General features: G+C 35.7%; 1 protein-coding gene and 1 non-coding gene across 3 annotated transcripts; both read right to left on the bottom strand.

The window, feature by feature from the left end:
* Nucleotides 1–1,603: 1,603 nt before the first annotated feature.
* LOC126587139 (pathogen-related protein-like) lies at nt 1,604–3,416 on the bottom strand. 2 transcript variants are annotated; one of them, XM_050252120.1, is made up of 4 exons: nt 3,211–3,414; nt 2,901–3,033; nt 2,498–2,799; nt 1,604–1,937 (listed from the first exon to the last, which is right to left on the bottom strand). In XM_050252120.1, the coding sequence occupies exons 1-4, from the start codon at nt 3,346–3,348 to the stop codon at nt 1,794–1,796; spliced, it is 717 nt and encodes a 238-aa protein (XP_050108077.1). In that variant the 5' UTR covers nt 3,349–3,414; the 3' UTR covers nt 1,604–1,793. The 2 variants fall into 2 exon arrangements, with proteins under 2 accessions (XP_050108077.1, XP_050108078.1); XM_050252121.1 differs by having other exon boundaries at nt 1,791–1,937; nt 2,440–2,799; nt 3,211–3,416.
* A 5,792-nt stretch (nt 3,417–9,208) lies between these two features.
* LOC126588105 (small nucleolar RNA Z221/R21b) lies at nt 9,209–9,294 on the bottom strand. Its single transcript, XR_007611330.1, has one exon. It is a non-coding gene; the product is annotated as a small nucleolar RNA Z221/R21b (small nucleolar RNA).
* Between the last annotated feature and the right edge of the window lie 1,118 nt (nt 9,295–10,412).

The following is a 10,412-nucleotide window of genomic DNA, read 5'->3' as shown; positions in this document are numbered from 1 at the left end:
TAATGGTATCTCCAAGATTCGCTACTTCCAGATGGATCTTGGTATCTAGTACCCAGGTAAGGTAATTCTTCCCAGTAATGTTCAGGGCAGCAAAATCAAGCTTTGCTAAGATGGATCTTGGTATCTAGTACCCAGGTAAGGTAATTCTTCCCAGTAATGTCCAGGGCAGCAAAATCAAGCTTTGCCAAGTTTGCCATTTTCTTTTCTGAAAGAAAATTGAGGTGTGTAAGAACTTGCAATAATGTGTTATGGAGGAATATATTGTTTGAACTTCTGGTTCTTACAAATTTTTTATCTTCAGGCCAAAATGATAAGTACTCGAAACTTCATGCTCGAGATTTACATGATTAATGAGAAGGGCGATTGTACCGCACCGTTCTCATCGAAACAAGTAAAGGATGGGCGATTATTCCGTACCACTTTAAACAACAGGAAAATTTAAATATACATAGCAGGGTGGACGATTATACTGCACCACCTAAAATTGCTATAAAATTTAAATATGCAGAACATGGTGGGTGATTATTACACACCACCTAAAATTGCAATAAAATTAAATAGCAGGTAAATTTAAATATGCAGGATAGGGTGGGCGATTATACCGCTCCACTTAAAATTTGCAGTAAAATTAGATCTGCAGTCCAAGATAGGCGATAATACCGCACCATCTTGGATTATAAACACTGGGTTAGTAGTCAAGAGTTACACCAAACAAGAAATCAAAGATATAAGTAACTGTTAGGTTGAGAACTAGAAGTAAACATGGTGCAAACAGTTCTTCGAGAGGGTATATCCAGCAATTGACGCAGAGGAAGAAGAAGAACAGTAAAAACCTTAGAGGAAACATTTTTTTTTCTTTCAATGAAGGGAAAATGAGAAATTGTTAGAGAGTCGTGCTGATAACGTGTTATAAATAAGCAAAAATTAGAGAAATAACTTTTGCTAAGAGTGAAGATGAAGTGGTGTAAAATATCACACTGTTTAGTTTTTTACTACCACTACAAAAGTATTGCAGGTATTAGAAAATGAAGGATATTGAGAGTATTATATTTCTTCATTTTCTCTTCTTGATATTCTCTCATTTTAAACAATTGAAGTGCTCTATATATAGGGCCACTTCAATGAAAACTTACAAAAGAGTTACTATTTAGCATATGATTTTTTACTATACATATGTGAGCAAACATGCCCACTATTTACAACAAAATAACAAAAACATTACATCCTCAAGCCAGCTTTAAAAATTCAGATGATAGAACCATGAGGACAAAAACGACCGCCACCAACTCGTAGCCTTTATTGTTTATGGACAAAAAGAAACGAACAACATCAAAAGTACTACTTTGACTAACCAACTAGATGAAAAAATCGGTTCACATAATTTTTAGTCCGTCCTGCGTCACTGAGCAAAGAAAAGCCCAACCATTCGTCCACGTGCCCTCTTCTTATCTGTACAGATAGAGATGGCATAACCACTCTTCTGCATGTCAATTGTATCACACACTGTGTAATTTCGTTTGGGAGCAAATTGCAGTGTTTTGGTCAGTGGCTGACGTGGGTATGCAGTTGTTATTGCATGTAAGACCCAAAAAATGCAGTAACATTCATGCAAATATATCGTCTTTATTTTCAATGAGATATTGCACCAGTACCTTACAGATAATCACAAATATTTCCATATAAAAAACAGCTTAACAAAATTCCTTAACATATAGCCAGCTTTGTGTGCCTAATGGGCATAAATCATTGATTTGCTGGCAATACTATTAGGTTTCATAGGAGAATTACTAAAACTACCATGTGCTCCTCAGGACTGGACAGGTTGAAGCTGTCTCTTCGGAAGAATTACCCAATTTCGCACCCTTCAGAAGACCTCCAAGTAGTTGTCCAGGGTCATAGAAGAACTCCACCTTAACAATTTTCTTGTGTTCATCCACCTGTTTGGTAACTTTGTTAGGATTTTTCCTTGAGGTGAGTAATAATAAAACCATAGTTTAGGGTATGTCAAGAAAACAAATGGACTTATATTAATATTGGACTTGTAGTAATTTAATTATGATAAATTACAGAGGAGGGAAACAATAGAACTCAAACTTTTGAATTAGAGTTGGTTTCAAACTCTAAAAACTGACATATAACTGTTGCCAGGATGGGAGGAGCAGTTATCATTTTAGACGATAAAAATAACTTGGTCTCTCTTCTCATATTACCATGTTCATATAGCACTACTCCTATTGAAAGTGAGAACTATTACGAATCCAAAAAAAGAGAAGAACTTTGCTGCTAGATTTTCATGGCGAATCCTACAAGTAAACTAATTGTCTTGTACACTTATATGGAATACTTTTATTGAGTGATGATTTCGTGTTGATGTAGTTTATGGTTTGGTTGATGATGTTGTTGGTAATATTTTAATTTTTAAAGGGATAGTAACATTACGTGAAATGAAAAAGAATGAGAGCTTCATTTGATTGGCCAAGTAGGGTTAGAGAAGTACGGTAAAAACGGCCATTCCAAAGAACTCAACCATTTCTCCGGTGGGAGCATGGCCCTTGAAGGGGCCCTCCATGTAACCCCAATGCCTGAATTTGTAGACAATCTCTGGTGGCCCAGAATAAACTTGGAGGACCTCCAACGCAAATCCACGAGGGAATGTGGTGGTGAAAGCCTTGAGCGATGATTCTGCTGTTTCCTCATCTGGATTATATCCCCTGAGTTTCTCGGGCAGTGAGGTCTGCAGAAAAGAGTTATATCCTCCTCCAATTTTCCCTATTTCTTCAATATTTATGCCTTTCCTTCCTGATCAAAGTAGTAATAATTAATTAGTATACATGGAAAACGTTAAGTATCTAATTAATGAGTTTTGGATTGCACCAGCTAGCTATTAGTTTGTTAATTACCATTTACGCTGACAGTGTATTTGTTGGGATCAAGTGTTTTGAAATCATCAGAGTTGGACTTGTGGAAAAGCTCCATCTCCCATGTCTTTACAAGGTTCTGCACCTCTTCTTCCAGAGACCCGGGTGGCCATATCTGAGTTTGACGCAGATTTTAATTGATCCATCAAAGAAAATGAAACGTCGATCTTGATGCATATCAAACACACGCAACAAAACTAGTAGATTGTTAATTGTCTCTATAATTCATAGGAAGCAGTCACACACCCACACACACACACACACACACATATATATAGAGAGAGAGAGAGACCTTTGTTCTGCCTTCCTCAAAGAGCTTGTTATCAACATCATAGCTAGGAGTGGCACCAAAATTCCATTTGGTGTTCTTTTCTCCTTCTCCAGTCATATAGGAACGGTACTTGTCTCCCTCAACACCTAAAGATGCCATCCTCAATATAGGGTAGAAGCAAAGACTACTACCGGATAAAATGTTTTGCAATTTCTTTCAACTGGGGTCTCACTTATATAGGCAACAAATGGTGATATAATATAGTTATAAAATAAAATAAAATAAAATAAAAATTTTATGATCAGACAAAAATATTTTTCGACGTTTGAATTAAATTTCTCAGAAACTTCTTCTTTATGTTTACGTTTGAATTAAATAAAAACATTTTCAAACTACAGAACCTCTATCCAAAGAGATATCCATTTTTTTTGTAAAAATAGAGATTAGTTGCGGGAATTTCCATTTTTTGATAAAATTATGACTAGTTGTTGGGCCTATTATACATCGAACTTCAACAATTTGAACAATTTATATTTTAAATCTTTATTCATTCATAGATTTATCAGGTACTACATAACTACAATATGGATTCAAGTACTACATAACTACATTAAGTGGTACCGCATACATTAGTATTATTGGTATTATCTCATAGATTTAGGTACCACGCTACATAACTACATTATGGATTCAGATACTACATAACTACAAATTATATAGTTATGTAGTACCAATTAATCGAACTATATGGCGTCTCTTAGTATATTTATCTCATGTGCTTCCATGTGATCAACAAAATAATGTGCTTACTTGTGTAGTTCTTCTAAATGTCAACTTTATTTCTTGGATTTTACAGCGTCTCCATTATTCTTAGAAAAGTTTAATAGTTCGTTGAAAAATAGAGAGGCGTGTAATAGTTTCTTTTCAAAAATCAAACTGCTAACATTCTAGCTGTCATATTACATATTAAGAAATTTTTAGATAAGTTTTATGTGAACATCGATGGAGGTAAATCTTTTTCATGGTATCGGCACAGATTGTCTCACTTGTAAAATCCAACTGTCACATGCGCTTCCATGTGTAAAACTCAACTGCCACACGCGTTCCACACATTTCATTTGTGTTGTCCACGTGTTTGGCTTAAAAAATCACCAAACATAATGAGTGTTGAGAATGAATTTCACATTGATAGAAGAAGAGACTTACATATATTTATGAGTTGGACAACTCCTTATATTGTCAATTAGTTTTATGATACAATCTCAACTTTCTTCAGTACTGAAGCTAGAATTTTATCCCAATAAAGGCGTAAAAGAGAAACTCCCAATAATGTTCCACTTCACCTTACATTTTCTGTAACGATTTCTCACATTTTGCATATTCCGGATTGTCCATAAATTTAGTCTCTCAAATCAGTTTCCTATATACCCTAAGGCGGATGCACAATGTTGTTTGTGGTTAAGTATTCTTTGAACCAAATGTGCACTGATTATAAATACGCATTATATTGCTCAGTGCACCACTGGTTACCCACAGGCTTGGTGTACCGTTACCTCAGGCTTGGTGATAAAATCCAAAGTTGTACAACAATCTTCAGCTCTGCACATTTCATCAGCTTGTAAAAGTTGCAGACTCGAGCTATGGCAACTTGGTGCCTATGTCTCCAATTATGTTTTCTAATTTTTAATTAAATTTTAATGAAAAATAAAGATAGTTTAGGAGCTCGTTATAAATTTTTTGGTAAAAGACTGTTTACTACCCTCATGTTTCGTGGTTTTCAACATTTAGTACATCAAGTTTTTTTCATCCCAGAGTCATACCTAAAGTGTAAATTTTGGGACAGTCTCATACATCCGTTAGTCAAACTGTTAAGTTTTCTGTTAACTGATGACATGGCGCCCACGTGGATAATGACTGAGCGTCACGTGTCATTAAAAATATTAATATTAAAAAAAACCCACCCCCCGCCCCCCGGCAAGAAGAAGAAGAAGAAGAACGAGGAGGAAGAAGAAAAAAAAACCGAATAAGAAGAAAAGAAAAAAGAAAAAACTGAATCTGGGAGAAGATGAAGAAGAAGAAGGAAAAAAAAACACGAATCTGGGAAGAAGAAGAAGAAGGAAAAAAAAAAGCAAATCTGGGAAGAAGAAGAAGAAGAAGAAGAAGAAGGAAACCCGGAAGAAGAAGATAAGAAAAAACAAAAAAGAAAAACGAATCTGGGAATGGGAAGAAGAAGAAGAAGAAAAAAAAAATCTGGGAATGGGAAGAAGAAGAAGAAGAGAAGAAAAAACAAAAAAAAAACGAATCTGGGAATGGAAAGAAGAAGAAGAAAAGAAAAAAAAAGAATATGGGAATGGGAAGAAGAAGAGAAGAAAAAACAAAACAAAAAAACCAATCTGGGAATGGGAAGAAGAAGAAAAAGAAAAGAAAAAAAAAAATCTGGAAATGGGAAGAAGAAGAAGAAAAAACAAAAACAAAAAACGATCTGGGAATGGGAAGAAGAAGAAGAAAAAAAAAACGAATCTGGGAATGAGAAGAAGAAAGAGGAGGGGTAGGAGGAAGAATAAAAAAAAAACGAATCTGGGAATGGGAAGAAGAAGAAGAGAGAGGGAAAAAAAAAAGAAGCTAGGAAGAAAAGAAAAAAAACAAAAAAAAAAGGAAGAAGAAGAAAAGAAAAAAACAAAAAAAAAACGAATCTAGGAATGGGAAGAAGAAGAAGAAGGAGAAAGAAGAAAAGAAAGAAAAAAAAGAACGAATCTGGAAAATGGGAAGAAGAAGAAGAGAGAGGAAAAAAAAAGAAGATAAGGAGGGTACAGGTTGCAGGAAAGAAGAAGGTTTTTTTTTTTTAAATTAATATTTTTAATGACACGTGGCGCCTAATCATTGTTCACATGAACGCCACATCATCAATTAACAGAAAACTTAACAGTTTGACTAACGGATGTATGAGACTGTCCCAAAATTTACACTTTAGGTATGACTCTGGGACGAAAAAAATTTGATGTACCAAATGTTGAAAACCACGAAATATAAGGGTAGTAAACAGTCTTTTACCCTAAATTTTTTACTCCCGAGATTCATATTAATTGTAGACCAATAAAAAAAGAGTTATTATATAAAAAATCTTTAAAATTTTAGTAATTAATGCTTGAAACTGATTTCCCACTCCCGAGATTTAGAAAAATCTCTATCTTAGAAGGTGGATAGGAAGTGTGATTAGAGAAGGATTCTTCCAAATTCTTCCTAAATTTTAATCAGAGCTCATTTAGGGAGCCCATTAGAAATGCTCTAACAAGTTCTGTAAAAAAATGCTTAACAACTAACCACCTATTATAAACCAATAGCTACTAAAAAGAGAACACATGGAAAGATCAGAATTTGTCATTTAACAAATGACTTGTCCAAACTAAAATGACATGGATAGACACCTCATCGTCCTAGTATTGGCCGCCCCATCAAACAAATCTTGTCCTCACGGTTTAAGAATCTTTAGTCTTGATTGGTAGAGGTTTGGATTGGAATGGATAAGCAATTATTTTAATGTCAAAATAAGAGTGAAATATTTGTGGCCAATTAAAGGTAGGAGATGGATTACACGTGAAAACAAGTTATCATTCCAATCCTCTCACCTACCTTCAAAATACCTTGAGTTTAGTGGATTATCCATTCCATTCGAATTCTAGTCAAACGAGCTAAAATTGAAATAGCTGATGTCATTGCCCTTCTTTACTATCTTCCTAGCCAACGGATTATCTTGAATAATACCAAATGTTTGTCCATTATCTAAACCCTTATTGGAAAGGGTTAAGGGATGTCGAGTACACATGATTAAATTGGAATAGATATGTTAATGATTTTTTTATTTGGAGTGAACGAAAAGATGATTAGTTATGAAGAGAATCCATCCCTTCTAATCATACCGTTTTAAGAAAAAATAGAGTGATCCAAATAAATAAGTTGTCTTCAAAAATAATTCATCTACTATCATCTTCTAATGGCCATAGTTTGAAAATTTCTTCATTCAACGTACCAAAGAGACTAGTTGGAGACAAAGGTTGATATTTGTGTATACAGATTGGACAAGGGACAACCATTTTCTTGATGTCATTTTTACACGAAACTTAGTCAGCACACTGGAGGGATCCTTCTTTTGCCATCAAAGGGCCTACGGGTGGCATCTGTATTTTGTAGACCAAGGGCTGAAACTGTATATACAAAAAATGAATGGTTGAAATTAAAACACATCTTCAATTTTGGAGAAGCTAATTTTGAAACTTGGTGTAATTGATCAAATGGACCCTAAACCCACTACCAATTAGCTGTTATATACGCGAGAGCTCCGCAATTTTTCAGTTCCAAAACTAGAGAAATTGCCAATCGTTCATATTCTTCCAATTCTCTAGAAATTTTGCACCAATTTGATTTCAATTATTCAATTCAAATCTATATCAAGAAATTTCACTGTTCTAAAATCCTCGCCTAGCGCCGCCTAGGCCCCTCCTAGGGGCTAGGCGGTTAGCCACATTCTTGATTAATACCTAGGCGATTGAAGATTAAAAAATGGCTCTTAGACCTACTAAGGCGCTCGCCTAAGCACTCGTCCAGACTCATCTAGATAGCGACTCACTTAGATAGAAAATAAATAACTTTCATTTTGCATTTTATTTTTTCAATAAATTGTAAAAGACTTGTTGAATACTTAAAGAAACGCACATTATATACTTGTTCCCCATGTTTTCATTATGTTCCAATAGCTCATAATATATTTGTCATTTCATTTTGTAGTTTATGATGAAATCATATATATATTTTAAATATAAACAGACACTTGTTTACACAAAATATAATAGATTTAATTAAATCCGCCTAGTCCACCTTGGCACCCGACTAGACCACACCTAGCCGCCTAGGCGCTATGTCACATCCTAGTCTCAGCTTCGCCGTCGCACGATATTGTTTGCTTTGAGCCCCGACCACTCTCACGATTTTATTTTTGGGAACTCACACGAAAATTTCTCAATGGGTCACCCATCCTGAGAATGTTTTCGCCTGAACTCGCTTAACTTCGAAATTTCAATGGAACTTGAAGCCTATGAGCTCTCAAAATGTCTTGTGCTATATGGAGGTGAACATGTACATATAAGGCACATCACCCCCTCCGTTGGTCGATGTGGAATGTTACAATCCACCCCTCTTAGGGGCCCGACGTCCTCGTCGGCACACTCCCACCACACGGCAAAGTGGCTATGATACCATTCTGTCACATTTCAGACCGGTTCCACCATAGCACGATATTATTCGTTTTGAACTCCGATCACGCCCTTATGACTTTGTTTCTGAAAACTCACACGAGAACTTCCTAGTGGATCACCCATCTTGGAAATGCTCTCGTCTGAACTCACTTAACTTCGAAGTTCCGATGAAATCCAAAATCGATGAGTTCCCAAAAAGTCTCGTGTTATAGGAGGTGGGCATATACATATAAACCACATCACCCCTTTCTATAGGATGTTACACGCTAGACTCTAGCCCACCGCCCGACTAGCATTTTTTAGAACATTGAGAAATTGTGGGTTTTACCCATTTGATTATGTTTTAATTATGAAATTAAGTTGGAATTAAAATGTCAGCAGAAATCATTTAAATCATACTACATTCCAAGAACCAAATAAAACCAACCAAAAAATAGGTTTGCTTTTCTTCAAACAAAAAGCCCAAATAAAAGCAAAATATATTCCCAGAAAATTAACAAAAATAAATAAATAAAAGTAAAAAAAAAATGAAGACGGAAGATTTAGAAGTAACCATTAGACACCAAAATTGTATCCCCAAAAGCAAAAGAGCTGTACGGTCCGCATCATGGTTGGATCCAAATATCCCATCACTTGGTCTCTCTCATCAAATCCCTATCATTCTTTTTATTTTTCTGAATTTTAATTTGAAATCTGGATTCATAGAGAAATTTGAAAAACAAAACAAAATGAGAAAACAGAAAAAAGGAGCGGAGAGGAGAGGAGAGGAGAGGCTCAGAAGAATTGGGTATGAGAAATTTATCAGCACAGATTCATCAGAGTGGTGCATGACTTCCTCAGGTGATCATCATTGCCCCCTCCCTCCCCACGAATGCATACGCTGCTAAACAAACACCCGCAGACTCACTCACTCGCTCGCAGAGACAGCCACAGAAAGAGCGCGCGACGGACGAACTATTTTATCTAGAGGCTTTCTGCGCCTGCGGTGTAATTTATAGAGATGTGCGCAAAACCCTAGCTGCTAGCTCCTCGATTTTATATGGTGCAAAGACAAATGTACCCTAACATTTCTACCGGGCTAAGCTAAGGGATGCAAGGCCCATTCGTTTTCTTTTCCGCCTGATGAGTTGACAAGAGCAGGCCCATTGTTATTTTATCGCTTTTCAAATAGTCTTTTTTTAGCATTTTTGCAATGCTCAAAACTCGGTTTTAGTCTCATTTTCTCTTCGGAACTCGATTGGTTTCAGATTTTCTTTACACTGGAGCATAATAATATAGTTATTTCATCCTTGATGGAAGTAAGGGGTCTATTTGATGTGGAGAAAATTCTCTCTTGAAACTTGATGTCTCACCGATTTGACAACATGGGACAACATTTGAGTTCTATGGACTTTGGTGGAACAAATTGAGTTCCAGAGGAACATAATGAGGCTAAAATCAAGTTGCATAAGTGAAGTTTGTTATTTGAATCCTAAAACGTCATTACAGTCGATGAAGTATCATGTGCAAAATTACTTTAAGATTTCTTTCTTTCAAACCAACTCACAAATAGAAATATCAGTTTGTCTCAAAAGAGGGATAACACGTGCTAATATAAACACATTTCTATACCGAAATTCAATTTTTATTTTCAAAGGTTGCTATCAAGTTCAAGACCATGAATAGCTGAAACTTAAAATTTAACAGTATGGAGATAATGGGCCACATTGAGCAACATAAAATTTTACTTGGAATTGCTTACAAATATACCGTATGCAGATAGCCCTAATGCTAATGCCTGACAATGAAACATTCATTAATTAGTAGCCTCATGGCAAAAGATGAAAACTATGACAACTTGAAACCGGACATAGAGACCTTGGTTTTCTTCCTCGTGCCTTATCTGGAAGAAATCCACTCGATTCTGGTTAAGCATTCAACCACCCAACGCCTACTCTTCTTCTTTGGCTAACATATGTTTTACCAAGTTTGATT

Source organism: Malus sylvestris, chromosome 10 (genome assembly GCF_916048215.2).
Source record: "Malus sylvestris chromosome 10, drMalSylv7.2, whole genome shotgun sequence".
Lineage (NCBI taxonomy): Eukaryota > Viridiplantae > Streptophyta > Magnoliopsida > Rosales > Rosaceae > Malus > Malus sylvestris.
This window is presented reverse-complemented; position numbering and strand designations above follow the sequence as displayed.